Raw genomic sequence first — 16501 nt, forward strand, 5'->3', positions numbered from 1 at the left:
CGGTACATCATTCCACAAAATCACAGCTGAATTTTGGCACTAGGACTTTAATTTGAGGGTGCTGTTTGGCCCATTTGGAAACTGTCCAGCATTTCTGTTTAAAGTATCACAGCAGCGGACTGGAATGTATTCAAAAGGAATGAGATCCCTCCTTAGGGGGAACATGGCGTTCCTCACTCGCCATCTCAGATGAGGTTGCAGGGAACTTTTTTCTCAGAGCATAAAATAATTTCTGACATATTATTGCTTGCATTTCATTTCGATCGTTCCAATCCTCACAAGTCATGAAATAAGGAACAGAACATGAGCAGTCTTTTGGCATTTCTAACTGCAGCAGATAAATTTTATATTTTTTTATTTCGAAATCACCATTATTGATAACGGTTCAAAAGTTACATCACCTTTGGTCTTCTACATATAGATAAATATACATGCCATTGCCTACTGTAAAATATAAAACTGGCTCGTAGCTGAAAGGTAAACAAAGTGTTCAAAGGTGGTTTGGATAGAGATCACTTTAAACTTGTGAAATCCTTATTGAAAAGTATAAAATAAAAGTATATTCTCCGGATTGTTCTTTCAAATACTCTTCACCGCCATAGAAAGCATACATAGAGCAAATGTCACTGCTGGCAAATGTCTAACAGATGGCAAATTCCTCTCATCGTACACATGATTGTAAAGTGTGTCTGTCTGGTTTAGTATGTCAGTAACACTGTGACCCACTGTGCATTACAGCTGACAAATTGGTGGATAGTCCAAAAACAAAAATTTGGTTCATTGCCTGATATCAGCCAGCTGGGACTGGCAGAATTGTTTTTCTTTGTCTTTAGTTATCACCCCTGTCCTCTAATAAAGAAGATGCTAAGTCGGATTAATTTGAGGCAGAATACTGAAAAGTCATCCAATGCTGGTGGTCTAAGCATATTTTTTTTTTGCAACAATGGAGCAATTTGGAGGTTTTGTGTGAAATTTCACGGATTATATTGCAGGATGTCTCAATGGTCATGAGCTGTTGCCAGTTTAGGCGTTTTTTTTTATGTCATATTCTGTTTGAACCTACACTACCAGTCAAAAGTTTTCACACACCACAGGTTATTACCACTTTTCCATTTATTTCAAAAACTGCAGATTTTCATTCTTGTTTCGCACTGGAAAGTTGAGTGCACACCTATAAATGAAAACATAAGTAAAATAAAAGAAGTTTCATTTATAGCCTGGAAAGAATATGTAACAGTGCATGTCTGACATCCTATTAACTGGTTATGTGGTGATGGCAGAGTCACATTCTAGACTGTCCTTTAACTTTAAATGCGCTAATTAAGTGTTTCATCTAATAAAACAGCAGTATTTAATGTTCCTTGCTGAAAGAATGACTTGAATTTTCTCTGCTGTTATAATTGCTAGAGGAGGTTACTTTGATGAATCAAAGATATAACATTTTCTTGCTAATAAAGGTATCCAAGTGTGAACATGCTGTAAATGTATTTGTTAGCGAAGAATATTGAGTGTCTTTTTAGTAAATGTTTAGTGAGTAACATGCAAATGTAGAAAACCTCAGTGTTTGCAAAAACCTTTGACTGGTAGCGTACCCGAGTGTAACTCATGAAATGTAGTTCCTGGTGCGGTAATTACGTGGGCAAAACAGATGCCCCATTAGATTGGAGATTTCTCTTTTTTCATGCGTTTTTCTTCTCTCGGTAGGGAAAATATCCACTTACTCATCCTTTAACAAAAGAAGAATGTATTAATGAAACAGTCATTCAGAGGGGAAACAGAAGTTTTTCTTTCGTGCATTGCAGTTTTCAGAACATATATACTGTTTGTGAGTGATACTTATTAAAATTCAGAAAACAGTATATTTAAATACTTTAACAGCAGAATAGGTCCACTTTAAAATAAGCCTGAACAGTGTAGGCTGCCAAAGGGACGTCACACCCACATGTGACCTTACTGGCTTTCAAAGCATTTGCAGCCAAATGGCATCCTTTAAAAGAGTCAAAACCACTTGACTGACCACTCCCGACTGGGAAAATGCGGGAGTCTTACTCGGTAATTATCTCTTACGCTTTTAGAGAGCGATCCTTTCAACTAAGCGACACAAGACTCCGTTGACAGGGCGCTGGATTACTGCTAAATAAATAGGAACGTGTGAGAGGTAACTGTAATACCGTGAGCTCCTACCGTTATTATCGTCGTTCTGACCCCTGTACTGTACAGAGAGGGGACCCAACCCATTTACAGTAGAGCTCCATACAAATTCAGGAAACATAAAACCTAGATGGGTTTGACTTCCTGTCTTCACCAAACACTTGTCTATTCATTTCTACTGGCAGTTGTTCAGTCTGATAAAAACAAACTAGGGAATCGAGTGACAGTCATAGGCAGGATTCCGAGGGACTGACAAGGGCACTAGTCTTGGTCACTTATCTGTCAAATAGAGCCACACCTATGCATGTATGGACTGTATTTCTATTCTTCAACATAAATGTCATAAAAGCCTGTTAATGGAAACTGCTTTAGCCAAGCGCTTTAATACCTAACCTTTCTTTGCATATGCGCCGTTAAACATTGTCTACTCAGAGCAGTAATTCACTGGGACATCAGACACATTGTCATCACATTGCCATGATAAAAATAGGCGGTAACAAGAGGCCCCAAAACTCTGTGATGTCAGTCATCGAATTCTGAAATGTTTCTGATGATCTCAATTGTCTAATATTTAGGATGGTGTCTGACATTCAATGCTATATCTGACACTAGAGCAGAACATCTCGGAGATGAGGTTCTAGAAAACATTACAGGATCTATCCAGATGTGTGACTGAATCATGTCAAATGAAGCCGCTTTTGTTAGCAGCTCAAAAGAATATGTTGATGTCAACCATTGTACTGACAGTGACTCAGTTTTACTCCAAGGATTTCGCCACATATGGGCAGTGCTTTGCTTTGTCATGTGACAATAGAAGTATATATGGCTTACAAAACCTTTTTATAAACAATGTCTTTCTTTTGAGAAAACACCCACTGGTCAACAGTATATATTTGTGCCAGGCTAGATCATTTCTCGTAGTCTTAGTAACCATTCTGCTGTATTTGCATCCATCTGATGTAGGGATTCCCCTTCTGAAAGAGAAGCACATCTGTACAGCGTACAAAGGAGCAGCCATCCTTTGCTCGATGCAGTATGGTGCTGTGTGATCAGAAAGGTTGGATTTTGGCATTCAAATCTTGCTGTCATCGGTGCAGTCTGGCGTGGGGTATATGACCTCGTTCCCTGGCACCGGCATTTAAAACTCCTTCAGCTACTGTACCGGAGAATGTGAACTTTGAAGAACTACGGCTTCTCCTTTCCCCCGGAGAAGTGAAGGGACTTTCAGTAGTAGAGGGAAAAAAAACATATATTGTGGAAAAATGGCCCAGGTAACAAAAGGTGTTCTGTGACGTGTAGTTGTGCAGACGGGGATAAGAGGCCCTTTTGACAAAATCTACACAGACAGACACACGGATCCTTACGTTAAGGACGCAATTACTGAAATCCAAGATGGTGCTGTTTTTTTTTTTTTCTTTTTTCACAAGTAAACTACAAAGGGGGGCAGTCCCCTTATCCTTCATGGCATTTGAAAAGATATAAAAGCTGAGGCATCTCTGTGGTCTTGGAAAAAAAAAGATAGGGGTGCAATATTTAGCTGTGTGCTACACTATCAAAGACTCCTCAACCTCCAAAGATGTTCTGCAGGTAAGTACTTAGGACATTCATGCTTTGTGGAATGATCTGGACAAGTATGTCATGTGTGTATATTCTCTGTGTGGTTTTCCATCTTGTCGGGCTGCTTTTAAGGTGATATGCTGTTGCTTTTCTTCATCTAATTTCTAGTCTTGTGAGTTATTATGTCATGTCGGATGTCTGACTTCCACGCTCATCATTACATTAGCACTTGGTAAAAATGCTTATTGCTTGAAAATAATCTCTACAGTCCTACAGCATTACATTTAGCAAAATAAAACTTATAAAGGTCTAATGAATTTCTGTCCATGTGACACCTGAATGCTTTGTGAAATCTTTTTAAAAAGTACCTCAGATCTAAAGAAAAAATCTAAAAATACTTAGTTAGAAGCAATTCTATGGTAGACTTAAATCTTAAATTTTAATTAAACTTGTGACAGTCATGTATGAAAAATTAAGGCTTGGATGCCTACACATCACATGCCTATTCCATCCAACTCCGTCCTCCTGTGTCCTGTGCTATGAACGTATTCATACCTACAGATATCTGTAATCCAGAACAACCACATTAAAATTTAATAAACAACTATTCTGTAAGATCAGAATAGGTTAGTCATTTCAAATATTGAATTTACACCATATTATTAAACATATTATTTTAATTAAGCAGTTATTTTAATTAAATTATAATTTTATAGCTGCTTATTAGGGTAACGATTCCATTTTATAGAGTATTTTATATATGCATCCAAAACGTGACGCTTACCAAGAAGACCAATTTCAAGGTGGACAGATGGACATATATTTGAATTAGCATGCTTTAATTCCGCAAATATAATGATTTCAAAATAGCAAATTAATATCTTGAGGGAAAGTACATTTATCAGTTATTGACCTCATACAGTTATACAGTACTGTGCAAATGTCTTTGGTAATTAAAGAAAATATCTATAGCTCTTTATCTGGGTAGTAAGTGTACAGCTGTAGATAAAATGTAGAGACCACTCTATATTTTTAAACATATCTGCATTTTTAAATCATGGTTTAATCCTGGTTCTGCTGGCAGAAGGCTATGCTGAGCACCAGGATGCTTCCAGGTTCAAAATTTCTAAGACAGCAGTACACAAGAATATGGTGAAGCAGGAGACACTGGGAATGATCAGAAACCAGCCAGGTAAAGGGCAGAAGGGGTATACTAATGCCAGAGATGACCATTAACTTATCTGACAGTTTCTCATGAATCAGACAATGACATCAAGTGACCTTAAAAAGGAATGGGAAACATTAAGTGCAGGTGTGAAGTGCACGGCTAAGACAGTGTGTATCAGGCTCCTAGAAGCAGGGCTGAAGTCCAATAAAGCAAGGAAGAAGCCCTTAATTGATAAGAAACACAGAACCAGGCTGCAGTTTGCTAAAAAATTGGATTATTCACACAACCATAAACTGAGAAATGATTGAAACAAAAAATTGTGCTGCAATCTCTTAATTTTTTCCGTGGCTGTATATTTGCTCAGAAAAAACACATTAGAAGATATGCAAATTACCCATCGCAACAATAACAACTAACAGGGATTTATTCTGTTCTTCAAAATGTTACTGATATCCAGTTGGATGGCTTGATGAACACCGCTTTCAGTTCCCAAACCGCCCCGTAAGGGCACCCCAGCCATTCCATGAGTTTTGTTAAATTTTACAACCAGCTCAAATAATTAATTAGCTTAAATAACTCACTGAGGTATTGATTAGCCAAACAAGGTGTGTTAGTGGTCCAGTCAAAAACTACATGGGTGTATTGGGTGGTTACTGGAAATACTGGGGTGACATTAGGAGAGGTTTTGAATGACTAAGCTGATATAGTTTGACAGACGTAACATCATAGCTTTATGGCAACATGAACATCATTTAAAAATAATTTTCATTGGCTGCCTAAGACTTTTGCACAGTACTGTAGGTATCAAATAATATTCCAAAATGAGTGCTGTCAGCCTTGATATCTACTATAACACATGATAAGGAACAAAACTTATCCAATAGTTAGGGAAAGGTCCAAATTCAACAGTGCAGAAGATGTGCTGAAAGCTACTGACCCACCTCGTGCCAGGCACCTGAACCCCACCAGTGGCTATGCTGCTGTTCGAGCTCACATGCCGGAGGCGAAGGCAGATTTGCAGACAAGGGGTTCAACCCAAAATTGGGCTTTCAGGTTGTGGCAAGTCAATCAGCAAGAGGAGGGTATGGGGTTTGCTTTAAGGAGTCCTGTGCCCCGCGGCTCCCAGAGAATAGTTTTGTTTAGTTATTCATATGACCAGAAAAGATTTCTCCTTCAATTTCTGTGATAAGGGATAACACTGCAGTCATTTTACCATCAGAATCCCCAGTTACCCTATCGATTGAAATGGCTATAATAAAATAATCTACCTTTCACCAAAGCGTTCATTTTACTGGGCCTTGATTTGAGACTGATCATCTGTGGAAAAACTCAACTGTAAATCAAAGACTTATTTCATGGTTTTTATGGCTGTGCAAATTCATGATTAATGGCTTCGGTTACTGTTCACTGTTCATAAATCCTACAATACGATCACCCATTCGGACATGTTCCCATTAGTTGAACTGGATCAAGAAAAGATCAGTGTGTTTTTTTAACTGACTTTTTGCATTCGCATGTCCAGCTTACGGCCATATAACAACACAAACAAAGGAAATGTCACAGTCCAAGTTTATATTTTACAAAGTTATATTTGCATTTCATGGTGTCCTCGTAGATACTTCATTGGTCTTATTTGGTTTTATTCTGCAGGAATATTTTCATCCTCACCGTGGCACTGTTTCTTGTGCAAGGTGATGTTGAGGGAGGTGAGTGTTTGAGGGGTACCTGGTTCAGTTGGGTCTCAGGCACGCACTTGTAAGGGGTGGGTGGTGAGACCACTGATTCAAAAGGTGAAGAGGAGGCAGTTAAGCCAGAGTCATCTTCTGGAACCCCCCCAATTTCCCCACAAGCTTTTCTTTTGTACAGCAGATCTTTCTTAAAAAACAGTTGATTCCTGGGTGCAGAATGCACTTGTGTTGAATGAAGAGTCCCCACAAAGAAAGAAAAAGAGAGCTAAATAAATAAAATCTCTGTGTATGTGAGCTATGCATATATTACATATTACATAAAAGCATGTTATTTTGACCTTGTGGGGACACTTTTTTGGTCCCCACAAGGGGAAACTTAATTTCATAAAAATCTGTGACTGCAATCAAAAAACTAAAAATGCCACATAGCTTGTATTTTGTTTGGCTACTTATGGCTAAGGTTAAGATTGGATAGGGGTTAAGGTTGTGATAGCTGGAATTAAGGTTATGCCCATAGAAATGAATGGAGAGTCCCCAGAATGATATAAATATAAACATCTTGTGTGTGTGTGTTTGTGTTTCAGATGGGGGCACACAAGCCATGTCTACAGGTCAGCAAACTTTCAGTTCTCTAACTACAAACGAATTTTACAAATTCAGGATTCCTTTAAATGTAATTTCTCATTATTATGGTATTAAAACACCTTTATGATTGTACTGTGACGTTTGTTTCAAACGCCCAGAGCTGTAACACAGACAAAAAGCTGTCAATTTACATGTCTTGCAATCTCTTGACGTCCATCTCCTCTCTAACACACAGGCCAAGACTCAACCTCAGAAGAAGCTCCCACGGGTAAAGGCATTCACACTTTCACTGGCTCAGCCATATTCAAAAATATTTAACCTTGTTGCTTGGTAGAAATCAGTGTTTCCCAATTCAGCTCCCTGCCAGGAGCAAAAATGTGGACTGTTTGGTAGGGAGCAAAAACATGGACCGACTGTGGGTCCCTGAGGACCGGATTGGGAAACACTAGTATAAATACCTTAGGCGGTTAATATTATTTTTCTTTTGACTGCATAGGGAGCCTGAACACCATATCCTCCAACCAGCTTAAGGGTAAGTGTGCTGGTAGAGGCAACAGGCCATGTAACACACATACTAAATCCTAAACAGCCCGCGTCAGAAATCATTCTAAAACACCCAGAAAATCTCTTTGACTTCTTTAGTGTTTTCAATGGAATGTGAAACTCACCTGTAGCCCTTCACTTCTGTGTACAACGTCCACCATACCTTAAGTTTAAACAACTGCATGCTGAATCTGACTGCTGAATGGGACTCAGCGACAGGGTATTAAGATTTAGTTATTCAGTATTGTTTCACCCTTAACCCATAGCGTAAAATACTCGATTAATATCAGAAGTAGCCTCTGAATCCTTGCATGCCCTAGTTCAGGGGTACTGCTTATACTAACTGATTATACACTAATATCCCTCTCGGTATATAATATTTCACGCTATATTTCGCTGAACGAGTGGGTAGAATGGCTATTGGGCGCCCTTTCCCAGGGATCTGCCCTATTAGCAGATTAACTTATGAAATGGCACCCTAGGCGACCGCCTATGCTGCTTCAGAGGCTACTTCTGATATTAATCGAGTATTTTACGCTATGGGTTAAGGGTGAAACAATACTTGTGTACGTAGACAAGACAAGCGTAAACAGGTGAATACGTTTTTCAGTAAAGGCCTCACACATAATGCCTAAAAGACTGAAATGTTAATTAAATAAATATCAGTCGCTGTCCTGTTTGCCCTGACACATAACCACAAGCTTATTTAATGCCATTATTTATATTAATACCCTCAAAAACATGAAAGAAAGCAATATATGACGTACAAGTTTTGTGAGTCAGCGGATGTTCATTTCCACAATCCTTTACTGCCATCTAGAGGTATTTTGAAGCATAACATGTCTGAAAATACCCAGAAAAGAATCGCCAGAAGCTAATGGATCAGAAGGTACATACATTGCAGGCAACTGAAAGACCTGTTAACCTGACTGCCTGGGTTTGGACTCATGGAGGATACAAGAGAAGATGAGACAAACATACAAACACACACACACACAGTTGTGTAATGATATCTTTTTGGGGACTGCTCATTCATTTCTATGGGAAAAATGCTAATGCTATGTCAACCTTAACCCCAACCCAGCCCTAACCATAACCATAAGTAACCAAACAAAATACAAGAGTTTTTGCATTTTTAGTTTTTTCATTGCAGTCACAGATTTTTATAAAATAGAGTTTTCCCATATGGGGACCAGGTGGTGCAGGAGGTGAGACCACTGGAAAAAAAAAATAAATATATATATATATAGCTTAATGTTCTATGCCAGTGATTATCCTAATAGCTTGAATAATTAAGAAGGGACCTCGTAGTGATCATTAACATATCCTTACGTTTTATAGATCTAAGCAGCACAAGCTCAGAAACCGCAAACTACGGTGAGTTGATTACTATTATTAGAACGACACCAGCCGGTACTACTACTACCACAGAGACGCTAGTACTCTTGCAAGCCAGTAAATGTAAATCACTCGATGTACTACTACGAGCTGAATCCCTTTAATTTGGTCTCTTTGAAGGACAATATTTCGGCAATGATGTGACTGAAGGTGCAGGTAGGCCTACGTGTTTTGTTTCGCACCGTGTCGTCATACAAAATTCGGCACGGTAATGCGGGCGCGATGAGCTTATAAAGCATAAATACTGTCCGAAATAATATTTAACATATAAGAAACAACAGGACACCTGATCTCTGACGTTAAACGAAAAATATAACAACTAAAATGTGTGTTTTGCATGCACTTAAAGGTTTTGTTTTGTGTAATTAAATTATGCAGTTTGGCAATGCTGTGTAATACAGGTGTAAGTAGGTGTACTTTCTTATCGTGCATTTTATATTATTTCCAAACTGTTCACTAGATGGCAGCAAATCCAGCGTCGAGGACCAAGACGGTAATTAATACACTGATTTCGCTTGGCACTCACTTCTGTCTTAAACTTAATCAGATACGACACATTGAATTACTTGAATTTGACAGTGCTGCAATGAAAGAACCAACTGGGCCAGTTAAAAAATGTAGTCCTATATTAATTTTTTTCCATTAATTCCGGGCTAGTAGTTCTTTGTACTCACTCTTTCTTTTAATCTCTCACCCAAGGAGAGCTTATAATTACCAGCCCTGGTTGGAATGTTATAAATAGCTAACAAATATGTATTATTATGAAGACTGTCTGCATTAAAGATATTTGTCTTTTTTTAGAGAACCAGAGCCGAAACTCAGAGGAAGGTTTGTAAAAATCAACTTAGTTCTGCTCTGCATGGAATTTCTAATAAAAACCGAATAAGTTACACTCCCCCATAGGAAAGCAACAACTACAAAACGAAAGATTTCATAAAAATGATTCAGGCACCCAGCATCGGACAACTCTGCAGATCTCCTATTATTACATTAATCATTGCATTCCACACTCAGAACGGCACCGACGGAAGTCGCCGCATAAGCCAAGTCTTTCTTTTATAGTGCTTTTTAACGTGGAAAAACGTTTCATGATTTGTGTCCCCGAAAACATGTTTTATATTAAACTTCCATGCAGTTTTCTGTAATAAAATGGCATGATTGTTTAAGTCGCCAAAAACATTGCTACTAACCCTAGCCAGATGGCGGCAGTATTATCTCAAATCGGCATTACACAAGAGGAGTAGGCCTACAAATCTTTCGTATTTGTATTTGTCTAAAATCAATTTGCTTTTGCATGCTAGTACGAAATTTAAAACGATGATTATTATATACTCACATATATTTTCATTTATCGTTAGCAGGCAAACGCTAATTGAGGCCCAAGAATCGCAATGGAGTTACCTATGACTGGTGCTTGGTGCTGTCTCCCCGAAGACCGTGTTTTATTTAAAGCTTTAGCGTGTAGCCCTTAGACTACAGACTTTTTGAAAACTTGCTGGTGATAAAAAGTCAGTATTTCAATCAAAAATATTTTTTCTCCCTTTTTCATTTTTTATGCATTCATCATTTTATACATTTTTTAAACAGGACATTTAATTTTTTTTTTTTTTTTTAACAAACCACACAAAATGTATCCCCTTTCTCTCTTACTTTACTCCCTACTTAATAAAATTCAAGCAGACAATTTGCATGGTGGTTTCCAGTATCGTTTTCAATGTTATATAAAATGTTTAACTTTAAACTTTCACAAACACCTTCTAGACCTTTTTAAGGTGCCTCACATAAAATTTAACATCTAAAACCACAAAGTACACTTGCATTACTTAAGAGCCATGTTTATAATAATAATAATAATGATAATAATTCCAGGTACTCTGGTTCACGCAGGCAGGAGTTTACGTCACAGATAGCTGCTTAAATATTTTCAATCTGCCACTCATTGTCATGACAGTAATCCAATCATCATGAATGCAACATGACCTTCCTGAATAGACTGTATTCACTCTCATGATTTTCAGAACAAACATAACTGAAATTATAAAAACTCTATACCTTATTCGTCACACCTTGACAATTATCCTCCACTATCATACTACCATTTCCCAGTAGCTCGCTTAGTTTCATGAATGATATTCCCCAAATGCTATTGGATACGATACTAACTTCCTACGATGTGAATGAACGCATCTAAGTTCCTTCTGGTTTCTCATTAGACGTAAAGAGCCCTCAGATCTGAGAGCCCTCAGACCCAATCCCGGAAGGCAACAGCCTGTTCTTCCTTTTTACCCATGTCACCCAGGTCCCAAATACCTGCTTACTTAATCTAACCTTCGAACCTGCAGTTATGCTGTGCTGACTCTGTTCCTCTTTAACATCAAAAAGTAGCCAGAAGACGCTCCATTCCACAGCCTTTCCCAGTTCAGTGATCCCTCCTGTGATTTTACCTTCTTGGGTTTTCTTTGAGCTGCTCTTCAGAATCACAAAGCGAGATATAGCAGTTATTTGGTGAACGTCTCTCTCGATACCACAGGATATGTGATAATCTCTCGCAGAATTGAGCTCTAGAGGTTACAAACATCCTCTGCTCAAATTACATAATTTGTTTATTTATTTTTTTTGGGGGGAACATTCAATGGAGGATTCAGGCTTCCTGTAATATCTACTGAGAAACAGCCTGGAAAAGTACCCTGGGTTAGTATTTTAGACTGGGAGCTGATGGTTCTCCTACACAATGCCAGCTCTTCACACAAGCCAAAGGGGGGAATTAGAAAGGAAGTCAAAAGGCATTATTAGGGGCATTATACAGTGCACCATGCTGACAATGAAAGAGGGAATAAAAAAGGCATCTTCACAGGCATCTCAGCAGAGACCTAAAAAGACATCATGATAGCTTCTAATGAAGAAAGGCGAGAATAAATCGGAGTCTGGCGGCACGTCACTCCTTACGTCACTCCTTACTGACAGGCAGTCACCTGTTTGTCAAACAAAGATTGACAAACAGATTGACCTGAACAGAATGTAATCAGGGAGATTATCTAGGAAGTAAAATGTATCGACGGGATGATGTGCACTCCCTGAAGTATCTGGGAGCACTGGGAAACTTATTACACACCAGAGGGCCTCGGAACATGCCGGACGCTGAACATAAGCGTCTAGGAGCAGTTCAGGCCGCGCTGCACTAATTATCGTGCTCTTCGGAGGTACGGGAATCCCCTCACAATGCAGCTCTGTTACCCCGGTAATCAAGCGCAGCTTCCCCCCAATATCTGTTTCAACAGGCACCATATTGGGATCAGGAGGATCAGAATTACAAGCAGTCATTTGGGCTGCGGTCACAGCCCTTCCGCTCTGGGGTGCAACTCTAACCTGAAACGCAGCAAACTCATCTTTGACCATTTGCTCCTACTTAATTTTAACTTATGCCCAGTCTAGTGTTACCTCAGCAGTGGGATTTATAAAGTTACCATGCTGCTTTTATACAGTTATTTTAGCTCTTTTGCGTAAGGGAGAAAATGGCACTTCAGATATCCATCCATGTTTCCTTACATTCTTTCTGTACATACTCAATCATATGTATGAAATGGTGATTACCCTACACCTCTTTTTTTACTATTAAAAATCCTGATCCATCTAGAACCATTCTGCACCATTCTTACCAGACCACATATGCTTTATGCGGCTTAGATATTTTAGACGAAAGACAGAGAAACTGAATAAATACTCAGAGTATTGTTTTCATTCATTAGGTAGGGATTTCCTGTAAATGGAAGTCAATGGCATTGCAGATTTTTTTTTTTAAGCATTAACTTCAAGTCTGTGAAACAGGGCTCTCTTTCACATAAGAGTGAGTCTGAAATAAGCCATTTAATGTGAATTTTCATGAAATGCCAATATAGTATTTTAAACTGAAATGCCCTATGATTCAAGATGAAAACAAAGAATGCTGGTGTAAGTTCAAATGACCACATGGGTTTTGTAAGACATACAGAGCACTGTTGAGGCTAATTATTTGAATGAAGCCCAGTGCTGGTCTTTACAATCCATAGTGTGTTGTTTTTGTTCAGTTTAACAAAATTAAGTTTTACAAAATTAGCCTTAATTCGACAGTCGATTATGATTCAAATGATATTAAACCAAACCCATATTTAATGACTCCTACTGTTTTTCAATTAATTTCAGTCATTAGGTCTCAATTGATTTAGGTCACTGCTGTTTTGTTGTTCAAATTTTATTCTGCTCAATACGTAATTAAATTAAATAAATTCATTATTTTATTGAAATAATTATCATTGCAGGTTATTAGTCCTAGGGGTGAAGTATGAGCTAATCAAAAGTGCATGAAAAAGCCGTCGTACAAAGCTGACTAAATAGCCAACTAATGTAAACTCCTTATAAAGACACAAATGGAACAACAACAAGGGAATGTTGTTTGAAAAGCACATACACACTACAGGTGCTTCATGCTATATATTTTTTCATCACCACAAAGAACTTTCTGGAACAGCTTCTAACTTATGTACATTAGACCTGTGAATCTAATTAATAGCTAATTATCAATATTAAGATTATTTATTTGCCTTTTGTACATCCATATATATGAATTGTTATTCTAACCCTCCAGTCAGTAACATATTACATCTGACCAGATTAGACAGCACAAAACTACACAAAGGCACTTAAAAACTAGACATTGATTTAGACATTAAATAGTTCACATTAAAGTAGACAGTAAATAAAACTGAATTAATATAATATCAGCCTTGATTAGCCTTGTAGCAAATTCTGTTTTTGTATATTTTTCTTAAATGAGAATGAAACACAGGTGGTATATGAAACTTATATGGCGAATATGTCATGATCTAAAATGACTTGGATTCATTTGATATTTGGATACACGCAGGCAAATTTTAAAGCGATACGTGTCACCGGTTCGCATTATAGGCTGCATTTAATCCAAAGTGTTTTTTCTTGGTGTTTGTGTAGTCAAAAGGCCGCCAGCTAGAAGCTCTGTTTATGGGAAAAAGTAGGCAAAATCCGGAGACTGACGGGCCCCATTCAAGGACACATAAAAATAAATAACACCTACGGCTCAGTCACACGCTGCGCGTTTCTCTGAGGAAGGAAAGCAAGAACGGGGCAAAAAGAAAATTCTGGAACTGAAATAAATCACCTGTCCAATAAAACAATGCAATTGATTATATTCATTAATGTTTAGTAAGTATCTGTCAGACTCTTGGGTGAATTTGCTCATTTTCCACAACGTCATCCAAACAATTTTTTCATTCCTTTAGATTTAGTGTGCTGATCTTGAGGGATGAAGCTTTTTTTTTTACCTGAAAATAATATTGCTTAGAAGCTCTTTACAGTTAAATAAACAATATAATTATGACTCAATACATATTTGGGTATATTTTTATTATGCCACTTGTAGCAGGAGAGTTCTCACTTTCCGCAGTCTAATTACCAATTATATTTGAGTGTAACAGATCAGGGTTAGTGGAATATAATACAAACTGGCACCCTTAAGATTGTTGAGGCGTTCTTGATTGTCGGCATGTACAGTTCTTAAAACATGCCCAGAGGATGCCAAAAAATGCACAAATATTTTTCCGTGTGCCTTCAACATGACTAGGCACAACTGCCCGGGTACGATTCGTGCCTTGGAAGGACACATTCGTCAGAGAGCACGTCTTTCACCGTGTCAGGAAGTATTGTCCCTTTCATGAACACTGTAGCCATTGACTTCTCACAAAAGGGGGTTGAAGCCAGCCAGTGGACAGCCCGTTGGCAGTGTGAAGCTCCTGGCAGACAAAGGGACGAAAAGGGGCATTATTTAAGGCAAAACTGCGTGGGAGTCTGACTGAACTTGCAAATGGCCTTGTCAGCATGCAAGGGAACTGCAAGCTGAGTTTAGGCACAAAGTTGTGACGCGGGGCTCTTGTTGCTATGAAACCGCGGAGACAAGACTATGTGTGCTTGGCTGAAATGATTCTTACCAAAACAAGATCGCAGCCAGTGAGAATGCAACATTTTAATAAATTCGGCAGTGTGCTCTGAATTGATGCGGTTTTCATCTCTCTTCTCTCGATATGGCGGTTCCAAGGAGTGCCAGCAGTTACCCACAAACCTCTCAGCTTACATTTGAACACACATGTGCCATAATATCCATCGGCAACAAACATGTTGCTGTCTGTGTAGCAAACATGCTGTGGTCTCCGTGAGACCAACATGCTGAGGTGTCTGTCTGTTTAATCAATGCGCTGTGGTGTTTGTCCATATAATGAAACTGTTGTGGTCTCCGTTTCATGAATGTGTTGTGGTCTGTCTACATACCGGATGTGGTCTCTGCCTGTTTATTGAATCTGCCATGATCTCTATCTGTATACTAAACTTGCTGCGTTCTCGTGTATTAGGCTCTGTTTGAAACCAGCCTTTTTTCAGCACTCAAATGGCGCTCCCGCACCATTCAGGTGTAATTTTTAAGCTGTGAAAGTCTCAATTACATGCATCCAATCTCAACAAAATGAAAGGAATTATATTCAGCACAATAAAGAACTAGCCACGTAAGTAGGAGGAACGAGGAACTGTAAAGGGCAGGGATGGTAAATTCCCCAGAGTCATTGGCAAGATAAAGTGCTCTTTTTAAGTCCTTCTCCACGCTTGTTTCCTTCATGCTTTTGGCCGTAAGCGTACTCACCTAACACCAAGGACACACCCCATCATGTAAACCCCTGGGTACCTCATGCCACGAGTTGGGTTGGGGCTCCTGGATGGATGAGTGAAGTCTTTGTCTGAATGACTGTGGCTTTGTTCCTTTGTTTGGCTCTGCATTCCTTCAGAGACAGGTAATGCAGAATCGCCCATGGACCTTCCCTTACATAGAGGGCCACACTGAGGGTCAGCTGAAAGGTCACATGTACAGCACCATGTCCTGGTAGCCGCCCTCAGCAGTGGCAAGGAGTGCTGATCTGTGACCAGCTAATAGTGTCAGAAAAAGCAGAGAGCCAAGAATCAGCACTTTGAGCGGGATAAGCTTCTCTCTGTGCTACCTGTTCCATTCCACCTCAGCTGGGACGCGGTCCTCGAGTTCACACGCTGGACTTCGCGCGCTAACGCCGGTCTTTGCCTTTGGCACACGCTTCAGCTATACCTCCTCCGTTCTCAGGTGTCGTCGATGTTCCTTTCTCAACCCTTAAGGGACAGAATTGCTACCAGTGGCGGTAACCCAATCCAGTGCTAGGGTAGGATCAGGGAGAATTCATCGCCCGTATTCTGTACTTCTGTAACAGTAAGTCTGGAAGCTCTTACAGAAAGCACTGGACACAAGACTGGGCACACCCTGAATGGGGTTCTGGCTCATCTCAGGCCATAGTTACACACAAAAGCACCTGAGAGTGAAAATTATAGAGCT

General features: G+C 39.1%; 1 protein-coding gene across 1 annotated transcript; it reads left to right on the forward strand.

Moving 5' to 3' along the window:
* The first annotated feature begins 2000 nt into the window (after positions 1 to 2000).
* Positions 2001 to 10766, forward strand: LOC140582011 (uncharacterized). The gene is made up of 11 exons (XM_072706088.1): positions 2001 to 2052; positions 3115 to 3738; positions 6527 to 6582; positions 7149 to 7175; positions 7385 to 7417; positions 7646 to 7681; positions 9034 to 9069; positions 9211 to 9246; positions 9551 to 9583; positions 9892 to 9918; positions 10449 to 10766. The coding sequence occupies exons 2-11, from the start codon at positions 3728 to 3730 to the stop codon at positions 10460 to 10462; spliced, it is 309 nt and encodes a 102-aa protein (XP_072562189.1). The 5' UTR covers positions 2001 to 2052; positions 3115 to 3727; the 3' UTR covers positions 10463 to 10766.
* Positions 10767 to 16501: the final 5735 nt, after the last annotated feature.

The sequence above is a fragment of the Paramormyrops kingsleyae genome, chromosome 23, assembly GCF_048594095.1.
Source record: "Paramormyrops kingsleyae isolate MSU_618 chromosome 23, PKINGS_0.4, whole genome shotgun sequence".
In the NCBI taxonomy this organism is placed as follows: Eukaryota; Metazoa; Chordata; class Actinopteri; order Osteoglossiformes; family Mormyridae; genus Paramormyrops; species Paramormyrops kingsleyae.

Coding starts and splice junctions, on each gene's coding strand:
- LOC140582011 (XM_072706088.1), top strand. Junction 6,583..7,148: donor GCAAGGTGATGTTGAGGGAG/GTGAGTGTTTGA, acceptor TTTGTGTTTCAG/ATGGGGGCACACAAGCCATG. Junction 7,418..7,645: donor CTCAGAAGAAGCTCCCACGG/GTAAAGGCATTC, acceptor TTGACTGCATAG/GGAGCCTGAACACCATATCC.